Source organism: Toxotes jaculatrix, chromosome 8, assembly GCF_017976425.1.
Source record: "Toxotes jaculatrix isolate fToxJac2 chromosome 8, fToxJac2.pri, whole genome shotgun sequence".
NCBI classification, from domain to species: Eukaryota; Metazoa; Chordata; class Actinopteri; family Toxotidae; genus Toxotes; species Toxotes jaculatrix.
The window spans coordinates 23,946,697-23,959,235 of NC_054401.1; the positions used below are offsets into that span (position 1 = coordinate 23,946,697).

At 42.2% G+C, this 12,539-nt stretch overlaps 1 protein-coding gene across 1 annotated transcript in view; it reads left to right on the forward strand.

Moving 5' to 3' along the window:
* The first annotated feature begins 8,983 nt into the window (after positions 1–8,983).
* LOC121185948 (low-density lipoprotein receptor class A domain-containing protein 4-like) overlaps positions 8,984–12,539 on the forward strand; it is a 123,319-nt gene continuing 119,763 nt past the window's right edge. The window contains exon 1 of the mRNA XM_041044488.1: positions 8,984–9,156. Coding sequence (XP_040900422.1) covers positions 9,117–9,156 — 40 coding nt within the window. The 5' untranslated portion in view covers positions 8,984–9,116. The remainder of the gene's footprint in view (positions 9,157–12,539) is intronic.

Genomic DNA, 12,539 nt, shown 5'->3' on the forward strand with positions numbered 1-12,539 from the left:
GCATCGCTCTTGACTTTAAACTTAAAAAGGCACTTCAGGTCTCAGCTTTGTGCGTTAGCAGCAGGACACTACACGGCCATTGTAGACACTGATCAAATAAATTCAGCTCTGACCCCAGGTTTGCTGACTTCTGTACGCCGTGTTCAGCGGCGTTCTGGCAGTCAGGTGGTGAAATTATATTGGTGCTAAATTTGACTTCAAAGAAGAAGAGAGATTTAAAGCCACAATGTGTAGGATTGTGACGCTGTGGTAGACAGCAGTGCATGGCAGCGATGCAGATCAGTGCAATGCATTTTCTCCTGACAGCAATGGCATTGAATCACACCCCACCCTCATTAGATTTCCATCATCATGCTTGTCTCCAAATAGGCATGTGTGTTGGTGTTGGCATGTTTCCATCTATCAGATGAGTGAAAACATTTTCTTTTGTCCTCCATTTTCACACAAAAGTCAAAATTCACACTCAGTTGATTAAAAAAACAGATAAATAGAAGGAGACACAGACTGTGATTATTACCCGGGTGAGGGTGAAAAATCACCCACGTACACATGCCAAAAAAATCACAGACCAGGGCAGGTAATGTTCAAATCCCCCCCCAAAAAATAAACTCAGTTCCATCTAAATGGGAGATCCAGGAAAGAACTCAATGGGAATATTCAAATATCCAAATATCAGCTATGCACCTGCGATCCAGGCAGATTCAGGAGATTGCCACCAGTTAACTTGAACACACGTTCATTTGAAATACTGGTCTGTTTGGTAGCGTTGAAGTTCGGTGCTTCACTATGTTAATATTCTGGTTATATTCCCAAATAATTAAATCCAAAATCCAAATCCACTCAAAACCCTTAGTCTAGTCTAGCCTTCTTAAACGGACTACTACGGAAACGATTTTGTATTCCCCTCCTCACGTTCAGGCAAGTGGCAAAGATTTCATGCAACAACAACAGAATTCACTTTGGACAAATGTGGTCAGTCTGCAGCCACACAGCAGGCCACTCTTCTCTTCTGTAGTCTTACTTTGCCTTTTAAAATAAGACAGATCACTTTTACATAAAGTCCTTTCAGTTGTTGCTATGGCAGTGGAAGTAGTTAACAGTATCGCCAGAAGCAAGCGTGTGCTGGTGGCTGTGTGTAACAGCCTCTGATGGTAGCCAGGTCCTCTGCAGCTCATCCCTTAATGCTGTTTATCTCAGTAGAATAACCTCATCTGTATGAGCACAGTGTTCATGCCTATAGACATTCTCTGTTTTGATTTTTCCCATCTTGTGTCTTGATTTGATGGCCGGGACAGTTAGCCAATCAGCCCGGTTACTAAACAGCGCATTAGGAGACATTGTCAAGAAATCCTTGGAGAGCCCTTGAGCAAAGGCCTTTGATCAGCTGTCTCTTGTGGACTAATTTCGCCAGATGGCTCTTGTTTCTTTATAGTCTTGCTGTCAGCCTGTCTGGCAGTATGGATTGTCAGATTAAGTCCTATAGATTTTGAACACATCTGCACTTGTTTATACCACACACCACACATTTACTAATTGTAGCCATTCACTCTGTGTTTAATGCTTTACTTCTTCACTATTTTCGTCATCAGTGTCTGTTCTCGCTCTTGATTTACGCAGCCTTTTTTTTTTGTTCTGTTTTTGGTTTTTTGTTTTTTTTTTTGCTCTGACTGTAAGAAGTCAAACATCCACATTAATGCAGCCACCTGTCAGATTTAAAGGAGCCCGAGTCCGTCAGTGCAGCAGCTGACACTGCCAAGCTTTTCCAACCTTCCAACGTTACAGACATTAACTGCCCCTCTGTCTCTTTGCCATCCTCTCTGCGGCGGATGTCGGTCAGTCTGTCAGCATCGCCGTCCCTCATCCTGTCTGTCTGTGCGTCCGGACTCTCGACACTAGAGTTGATGCATAGCCAGATTAAGCCTGTCAGATTTGTCACACTCGGCTGGCAGTCAGCGTGACACAGAGCCAGATCAGACGAGGATATGACAAATGATGCCTTCAGCCTACCTTTGTTTGCTTTTGCTTTGCCAGTCATTTTGTGCATCATTTCACACTTTCAGATGTTATTTTTTTCCCCTGCAGCGAATGATATATTAGATAATTCCTCCAAAAGGAAAAAAAAGCTTATTTTTTCCAGTCCTTTCTGCTTTATTACCTAAGAAAGGTAGAAGATCATATGCATCAGTGATGTTTTAAGCAGTGCTGGGCACGTTACGTAAAAACTGTAATCAACTGCTCATGACACATCACTCATTACTTTAATAATTACTCAGCAGCAAAAGTGATCAGTCACAGTTTGAATCTTTTGTGTTTAATGTGTATAAATAAAAAACAAGACACTGAGTTTTAATAACAATCTGTTGGGATTTACTGACCATCCTACAGCTAACTAAACCTCAGTGACTGCACACAGCTCTGCCAAAGTCCCAACCTCGGATGTATGGTTAAACTCCTCAGTGTACACGTACCTGTAGCTAATGTTTGGTACATCAGCCAGAAAAGAACACACACAGTTTATATAAGACACCTATAAGACACCATAAGACAGAGTTGCATTTCTAATGTTGGTAAAGACTGTTGTCTTTCCTGCATATTAATCATATCCCAGACCAGTCTGCCCACTGAACAAGATTTTTATAATGAGACCAACAAAACATCCCAGTAATGAACTATTCAGTCTGTTTAATTCACTCCAAAGTATGTTCTTTGCCAAGTCCAGGCTTACCAAACTAAGGGCCATAATAGATAGATAGATATACATATATATGGTACATACTGAATATTGAACAAAACATTTCAGTTCAACAAACAATCCAATGATGTTAAAAGGGAAAATTGCTCCATTGCTGTGATTTATCCACCTACAAACAGTAACTTCAAAATACTGTCCTTGGTTTCTGCCCTTGTTAAACAAATAGTGGGCTGAGTCCTCACCGAGGTGTGAGACAGTGGCTGCTGGGCTCGACCTTAAAAAGCCTTTGTTAACTGCAACCTGGCCACGAGCCAAGCTCGTCAAACTGGAGTACAGAGTGGGTGGGACTAATGAAGCAGGCTGAAGTGGATCTTCCATTAATCATTTGGGGCCTCGTATAATCTTCATCTATCCATGTGCGACAGAGTGACTGTGTCCTTAACCAACCTCTCATCTGCCACCAGCGCACACATACTGTACATTATCAGAAGGTTCTCATGAGCAAACGTTGCTCTTTAAGTACACACTCCTTGTCCTGACGTAGACCAAATATTACTTAAGGCTGCTATACGATCATGGAGTAACTCAAAGGTACGTTCACTGACTGAGCAATAATGGAAATAGCACGAAATTAGTCTTTTTAAAGCTTGTTAGACTCCATATTTAATCAAAACCAAGACATTTAAACTTAGTTTTACTCCCTACTCATAAAACATTATTGACTCTTGTGATGTAAAATACTGGACCATTTTAAAAGTGTGGCTGGTTTTCCCTGTGAATGACCTGAATCCAAGCGTACTGAACAGTGCCGTCCTAGGCCATATGTATGGTTTCAGAATTGGATCAGTTTATTTTTGATGATTATGAAACAGTTAAACTGGTTGTAGAATTAGGAAAAAAAAGCAGATACATTAAATTGCTGCATCATTAATACACTAAAGCTTTGAATGAGGTTAAAGTCGTTTTTGAGTGCTGAGTAATGCCTGCAGGCTGCACCACAAACCTCTGATAAGAAAATAGGATGGACTGTTTGTTCCCTGAGAGGCAAAATCTTGGGCAAAAAAAAGCTGGCAAAGCATTCACGCTTCTCTTTTCTCATCTGGGTTTTGGTGACTGGACAGATAGAAAACTCTATTTAGAGATATTTTAGTGAATAAATCAAACTGAAGCCGTAGGGGTGGGGGGGGCAAAAAAAGGGGTTTTGAAAAGTGTGGGGCAATGCGTCACCTCATCCTGAGTGGAAATTACATCTTCTGTGTGATTAATCTTGTACACTTTTGAGCTAACTCTAGCAGTGTCGTGTTTGAGGACTGTCACAGCTGTCAGGATGTGTGCTCAACCTGGTTAAAGTTTTACTCTTTTGGAAGGCAAGGGATCAAAACATTTTTTCAGCATCCAAATCAGATGACACTGCCTGTAGGGCTTATTCAGCAGTCTGTGTGTGTGTGTGTGTGTGTGTGTGTGTGTGTGTGTGTGTGTGTGTGTGTGTGTGTGTGTGTGTGTGTGTGTGTGTTTGGGTTTTTTTTCTCCGCACCATGTGAATGGAAACACATGCAGACACACACACTGTGTCCACACTTGCCCTCATATTTTGAATCCAAAGAAATAGAATTAAATATTACCCATAGCTGTTTATAATCCAGATACCTATGTTGTCTATCAGTGAGGTGTTGCATATTTCCTCTGACTGATACTCTTAGATAAACATCAGACCATGTGTGAACAGTCCATGAGATCTACGTTTTTATGTGAGTTTTTTCTCCTCCTCGGTTTCAGCAGAATTCTGAATCACGTCAGTGGCCCCCAGTTCTCGGTCTGTTATGCAATCACATTCTTAGCATGCTTGAATTTTCAGCGTAACAGATGCGACCAGCCCCATGGTTAAATAGTCTGTTCCCCAACCCGTGTTTGTCTGTCTGACTGCTGTCTCACTGATAAGCACATGTCCCTGTGTGACCCAGCGGAGGAGTCGGAGCTGGCTGTTAGAGCTGCTAGCTGTCCCCATATGTTACGGTGACAGGCAGATAATACACACAGATCTATACTCCAATTCTAGTGATGCTATAATGGAAACTTGCCTTCCTTTACCCTCTCCATGGAGGTCAGAGGTCAGAGGTCACATGCAGCTCCCTAACAGCAGGGCTGGAACTGGTAAAGCTTCAGTGCTCAGTTTAGGAACACTAACTGATAGAGTATATTATCATCATGAGGGTTTGTGTACTCAATTCTTCAAATGCAGACTCTCAGCTCTATAGCGGTCATAACATACGGTGCATGTCACAAACCTTCAGATAGAACAACATTAGAAATGGCCCAAAAAAGGCGATTGTTACCTGCTGTTTGACAATAAATACACAAACAGTATTGTGACTGTTGATCCTCAGATTCAGGAGGAACTCAGATTCTGCAGACTTGGAGAAGGCCATGTCCCTCTTAGAGTCTCATGGGGGGTAGTGCAGGAGTATGGGGTACCAGTGTCATTGCCACAGTCTGTCCAGTCCATGTATAACTGAAACAGAGTCTTTGCAGATGATGCAGGAGTCGTCTTTTTGCAGATGATGTGATTCTGTTGGCTTCACCAGACTGCGGCCTTCGGTATGCAGTGTGACGCTGCTGATATGAATTTGGGGCCCGGTCAGGGGTTAGGTTAAGATGGAGTTTGAGCTTGACAAGTGGAAAAGTGCAGCATCCGCAGTAATGCGGGTGTTGTAAAGGACCGTTGTGTTGAAGAGTGAGCTGAGCTAGAAAGGAGAAAAGCCTTTGATTTACCAGTTGATCTACTGTATGTTCCAACCGTCAACTATGGTTTTGAGTAGAGACTGAAAGAATGTGATTGCAAACATATAAGTGTCTGAAATGAATTTCCTCTGTAAGGTGGCCGGGCCCTGATATCCTGATATCTGGTGGAGCCCCAAGGGCAGTAGAGTCGTTGCTCCTTCATGTCAAAAGGAGCCAGCTGAGGTGGTTTGTGCATCTGATCAGGATGCCTCCTGGGTGCTGCCCATTGGAGGTTTTCTGGGCACATTCAACCGGTAGGAGACCCTGGGGTATACCCAGAACACACTGGAGAGATTATATATCTCATCTGACCTGGGAATACCTCGGTATCCCTCAGGAGGAGCTGGAAAATGTTGCTGGGGAAAAGGATGTCTGGATTGCCTTGTTTAGCCTGCTACCACGGCGACCAGAGAAAATGGATGGCTGGCTTTTAATCAGTAATTACTGATCCTAATTGCCTCCGCCTGTTTCCGGACAATATCTTTTCATTGATGTTTCAGAGATGCTGAAGTATAATGCAGCTGCTGTGAGTGAGCAAGTTGCACTATTTAAAATTAAATCTATAACACGTTAAAGTGTGCAAAAGGTGAAGGGGTCTGAATACTTTCTGAAGCTGTTTGTGTTAAACTTTAGTGGACGATGCAAAAACACTGGATTTTTAAATGATCTTTGGATCAATGTAAGAACAGACATACCTGTATTATTATTATGTCCATAAACCATTTCTGAATTGATCCTCCATTCAATGTTCTATTACTAAAATGTATGAATGTCATGTCTTGACATGCCAATATAAAATCACATATACTGTGATAGAAGATTTTATCCATATCCATGTTTTACTGCCTCCCCCACCTACCCATCTTCATCTCCATAATGCCAGACTCTATTTAGCAAGAAATAATGAAAAGTAAATCCTGTTAAGATGGTGGTTCCTGAGGACAGAATCTTATTTAACGTGGGTTTGAGGCTCACTATCCAACCATCCTCCATCCTTTTTAAATTTGAGCAGACCTGAAGAACACATTTTTCTGTCTGTTAGGATAAAAAAATTCTCTAAAACCTTTTGAATAATCTAGAATGTTCTTTATTATAAAACTTAAAACAGTTTAAATAATCAAAACACAGCCCCACATGGTTAAATACGATCTACTCAGATCAGATTAGACTTGACTAGAAAGAAAACAATTCCAGGTCAAAGCTTGAAGCAGTTTTTTCTTGTTTCATGAAAAGTTGACTGCTCCTCTCAATATCAAACACAGGATTAATCGGTGATAATTCTGCTCTAATGCTATAATTGGTCCTGTGTGGCGTCTTCTCCCTTCCTTTTCTTTCCTTTTTCTCCTCTTGTACTTCCTTTTATTCCATCTTCTGTCCTTCCTTTCCCTTCCTTTGCTTTCCTCTTTGCTCCTGTTATCTCCTTTCATCTTTCCTCTTATTTCCTTTTCTTTCCTTCAAACTCATTCACATGGGAGTAAATGAGTGGAACTGCTTTCTTCCTTTCCTTCTACCCTCTCCTCTACTTTGTGTTTTTTCCTTTCCTTTCCTTTCAGTCACAGGAGTACTTTGATTGGCTAATCTACAAAGCTCTACAAAGCCAAAGTGGCTAATTTGAGCTCATTCAAGGATTTGAAACTGTTACTCGTGTAACTTCCCCAGAATTATTTCAATCCATTTTCTTCTCCATGGACTCTGAAAGACTCTGGGCACTAATTTTGCTTAGTCACGAGCAGACAAAACGATGACTCATAAGAAGGGCACATAATCAAGTAAATATCCCTCTACGTCACGACAGCCTAGTCCTCCTTCTCTTTACTTTTCCATTTGTCGTGGCCCGAGCCGCTGTGTGTATCTTTGCCACGATAAGCCTCGATAAGAACAGGCAAACGGAGCAGAGATAAGACTAGCTAACTGAGATCTGTCGAGCCTTTCCAAACCTCAGACAGGGTGTGTGTTTGTTTACCGTCTGTCTGCTTTGTTCAACAGCAAATTCCTCCCGTCCTTCTCTCCTCCCGTGTCGCTTCTTTTCTTGAACTTTTTTAAACTTGCGTCTCCGTATCTCATGATTGATTTCTGCCTCCTCTCCTTTTCTTTTCATGTGTTTCATCTTTTTCTTTCTTTCTTTCTTTTTTTTGTTGCTTTTCATAGTTGTTGCTGTGGGTCGACTCCCTCCTTTATTCTGTTTCTTAACACATGCTGTTTTTGTGATTTCTCCATCTCCTCCCATCGCGCTCCATCCCTTTATGTGATCTATCTCTCCTACGCCCTCACTTTAACTTGTATGTTCTCGACAGCAACAAAAAACATAGTTATTGTTACTGTTTTATCAAAACTGGTCTTCCTCGGATCCCCTCGCCCTCCTCCCCCATCCTCTTTTTTGGATTTTATTCCTTTCCCAGACACAAAAAAGCAGCACTTGGCACTTTTGAAATGTAAATAAAGTTTTGTTGTTTCCTCAGCCGTAGCCTCCTCTAGCCCTGTTTATCAGGCAGACTTCAAAGTGGCACACTGACATGTGGCTCTATCTCTCCCCTGCTCTGTGAAATAGGGTCACAGGCGGTGCTTGGCTTTCAGAAAAACTTTTCTCTTTCATGTAAGAACCTAGTGGGTGAGAGGAACTAACGGGGGCCGTGCCAGCCAAACAGCCAGCCACTATCCAAAATGAGACACACACTGTGGCTGTGAGTGTGGGAGTGTGGGCGTGCGCGTGGGTGGATGTGGATGAGTGTTGTTTTTGTGCACTTTTTCTTTGTCATTGCAGGCCAGCAGTTAGCCCAGCCCTTGTTTTGCTTGGGTGTATTTATTTCGCCTGTTGTTTTTCGGTATCTCATGATTTTATTCACTGAGTTTCTGCCTCTGTCTGTGTTCTTCTCTCTTTTCTCTAGCTGTTGTGCGAATGTGAGAGCACCTCAGCAGCCCGTGCTGAGCTGGAGACTTCAGCAGGGGGACAAAAGACATAGAGGAAAGAGGAGGACGGGAGAAAAGAAGATACTGGGACCAAGCCAGAAAAAAAGAACAAGGACAATTCATGGAGACAGCATGTTGATCAGAGCTGGGTTTAAGAGACGAACCTGACTCTGGATGAGACAGAAAGACCAACATATAGATCATTCAAATGCTCACCTGCAGCAGACGGGTTAAGAAGTTCAGACACCTGGCAAAACTGGTCATGGCTGTAGGCCTGCACCTGGTAGGACAGAGTTCAGATTAAACACATCCACACTGCAACTCCCTCAACTTACATCTGTCCAAAACCCTGCATCTCCTCCCTTTATGCTCCTCTTCCTCTTTGCTATCACTTCACACCCTAAGTCTTGTACATTCACCAGTAGCGACACTGTCAAGACAGGTCAACCATCACTCTCAGTCTAGTAAACCAGGCAGCCGCGTACTAAGCGAACCACACGAGCCGTCGCCGTGGAGTAGAGAAACAATCGCCTGTTCCCAAGCCTGACAGGCAACAAACTTTTATCACCACACATGGACTGTTGATGAAGAAAGATGGCAGCGAGACTGGCAGGCACCACCCCTTCCTCTCGGCCACCCTCCCTCCCCCCAGTGGCCGCAGCTCGGACTGGTTAAGGTTTGGTCCATTGGCATCCATCGCAGCATCGGCAGCAGCTGACAGAGTGCGGGAAGGAGCAGTATGCAGGAAACTGACTTACCAGCCACAAATGCCTTCAAAGGTAAAAACTGATAATACACAGCAGTGTGTGTGTGTGTGTGTGTGTGTGTGTGTGTGTGTGTGTGTGTGTGTGTGTGTGTGTGTGTGTGTGTGTGTGTGTGTGTGTGTGTGCGTGTGCATCCAAGAAAAAAATGTGTGCCGATGTAAAACAGAAAATCATTTCCAGCTGGTGTCAGGTTTGAGTGCTCAGCCTGTGAGGGACTTCATCAGCCTCTAAGGTGTGTCTTAATAATAACATTTTAACACAAGCACCTTATACATTTGTATTGTGAGTGGGAGCGTTGCCCAATCCCATCTTGTTCTTATGGCCACACTATGGTCACCTCCTTGTGCAGCTTTATCCAACAATCTTTCGATACAGGATTTTAACAGGGAGGCCCCAATTTCAGCCAGTGACCACTGATTCCACCATCAGCAACTTTACTCAGCTGTAGCTAATAAATATTAATGCCAAGAGTTGGCCAAGCTACAGCTGTGTCTGAAATGACTCCCCATTACTAAATAGGGCACTATATTTACCCTCTGCCATTTTGGGTGTCCAGATTTTGTGTGTGAAATTAACGCTCTACATAGTGCCCTCAAAAACAAGAAGAAGTAGGGTCAACAGTACAAACTGACAATTATGTTTAGTGTTATATAGACCGTAAGTATCTGTGTTTTTTTTATTCCCCAGGCTCCAGTACATTCAGTTTGAAATAAAATGATGGATAGTACATTAAAGTACCAAGTCACAGCTTTAATATGAGTGGGTTTATGTCAATATTGGAAGAACTGTGTGTGAGATATGGCTCTTTAAACACACAGTGCCCTAATTGTAGGGTCCAAAAGTAATTGTACACTTTGTTACTCTATGTTCCTTTGGCAGCTGTTTGTTGTTTCAGCTTCACTAAAGTGCATGAGCTAACACTGATGAGCTCATGCTCACACGTGGCTTAGATTTCTATTTAGAGGAAAGAAATGACCAAGTGAAGAAGATACTAATGAAGCAAAAGTCTAACAAAAATCTGTTAGTTTGTTGGTTGGCAGGTGTGCACAGGATAACTAGAAAACAACAAACGGCCTGGTAGACCGAGAAGGCTTGTGGATGATCAGAAAATCATTTTCATGGTGAAGAAAAAGCCCTTTATGACTGCACAGCAAGTCAAGAGCACTCACCAGGATGCAGGGGTACATTTTTCTTTGTCGACAATTATGAGAAGACTTCATGACCATAACCTCAAAGGGTTCACCACAGGATGCAAACCCCTGTTAAGCCTCAAAAACAATGAAGCCACATTCCAAAAAGAAACTGGTAGAGTTTTGGAACAAAATTCTATGAATGTTGAAAGAAAAATAAAACTCTGTTAAAATGATTTAAAGTTTGGAGGGAAAACAAACAGCTCATGACCCAGAGCCACCACCTTATCATTTAGTTATTGATGATTTCACTGCTGCCAGAAGCAACAGGGTGAATGCAGAGGTCTACAGGAGCACTCTGTGCTCAGATTCAGCCAAATGCATCAAAACTCACTGGACAGCATTTCATCAGTCAGCAGCAGAACAGTCCTAAACACTTCAACCAAAGGGCTGTTTAGAGTGAAGGGGTGAAATAAATAAATATCTACCTAAAAACCTATATCTAGACCAAAGGCAGAGAGAGACGCCACAACAAGAGAGCTGGAGGTGGCTGCAGTGAAGGCCTGGCAGAGCATCAGCAGGTATGAGTGCGATGGACATACTGATCACACATGCATATAAATACATGCTTTTCCACAAAAAGTATGATGATTTTCTCTGAATACATGTGTGTTTGTCCACTTACTTTTGAACCCTTAAACCCTGAGCACTCTGTGTTAAAAGGGGCTACATCTCCCACACAGCTCTTTCTATATTGACCTAAGCCTGCCTATATTAAAGCCTGCCTTTATTAAAGCTGAAACTTCATGTACTATCCATTACTTTATTTCAAACTGAATGTGCTGTAGCACAGAGCCTGAAGAGCAGAACTGTCCAAATACAGGCCTGGAATATGATCACAGTCATACTATTAGTCATGTTCTTTGTCTTTTTTATGTGAACACTCCACAGTCCTGTTATTGAAAAAAAAAAGTTTAAGTAAAATGCTTCGCACATTAGAGTATTAATGAAAAGAGACTTCAAGCATAACCTCAGTACCCCAGAATGCAGTGCAGTCACAGCTCGCCAGATGCGTGGTGTATTGTGTGAAAAACCTTCTACAACAATTTTTTCTGTAACTAAACGCTCTTGTATGATTTGCTGATTCACCTGTATCCTCCTCTGTGTGCAAGAATGACTTTCAACTATTTCCGTGAGAGTGTGGACATTTATGAGGAAATCAGACAGGTCATTCTCTTTGAGGAGAATAGTTCAGAGCGCTGCAGAGGGAAAAGCCTTCCTCAGTGGGAATAAAAAGGCACCGTGCTGCTGATAGTATTAGCCTCTGTAGACTCTAGCTTAACGGTTTCTCATTAAAACATAATCACTTACCCTAATTATGATTGTTGTAATTGAAGTCCTATGGAGGCTTACAGAGGAAGCTGAGCTCTTCTACTGGGGAGGAGTATCCCTCCTTTTAGCTGAAGCACTACACAAACTAAATATCCAGCAGCACTGGTTAATGAAAGGGTTAAGACTTGCGACGCGCTGACTTGCCCCGGTCAAAGCACGACATGAAATCTGTTTCTTTTAGTCACATTGTAGTGCTTTAAGAAGAATTATGGAGAGCAATTCCACAGAGAAGAGCTGAAAAGGGGTGCCGCCTGCAGTAAACTGATGTTTATCTAGACATGAAGCAGATACAGCTATAAAAATCCCACTATTTTTAATTAAATCTACCAGAGCAACAGCACTAACAGAATTATCACAATGGATTACAGTGAATAAATAACTGAAGAGTACTGAGTCACAGGCAGTTGTCTTTGTTCTTCCCTTATGTTGAGATTTCTAGTGTCACAGTCTTTTTTTCCCCACTCACCCGATTTTTTATTTTTGTGATGAGACACGTTTAAAATTTGTATTTTTCCTGTTTAACAGACATAAACAGATAATGTGACATGTCACACTAGGAGAAGCACAGGTGTAAATCGAGACGCTTGAAAAGAACGGAGCCATTTAATGTGATTAGTAACACCTATACTTTTCCTACTAAGAGAAGTCAAAACGTGTTCTGTGCCAAAGGCCTATTGTAACCTGGTGTCACTCCCCCACATTGATTGGCAGGTCTGTTAAAGGCCCTGTGTACCTGCACAAGCTGTTACGGCTAATTAGGCCTCAGATATGCAATAATTTTGTGATTTAATCAAATTCCATGTGCCAGTGAGGAGAATAAAGGTGTAATTTGTCCAACCCTGCCAGGTATGACAGAGAGTGAGGGAGATGTCAGTC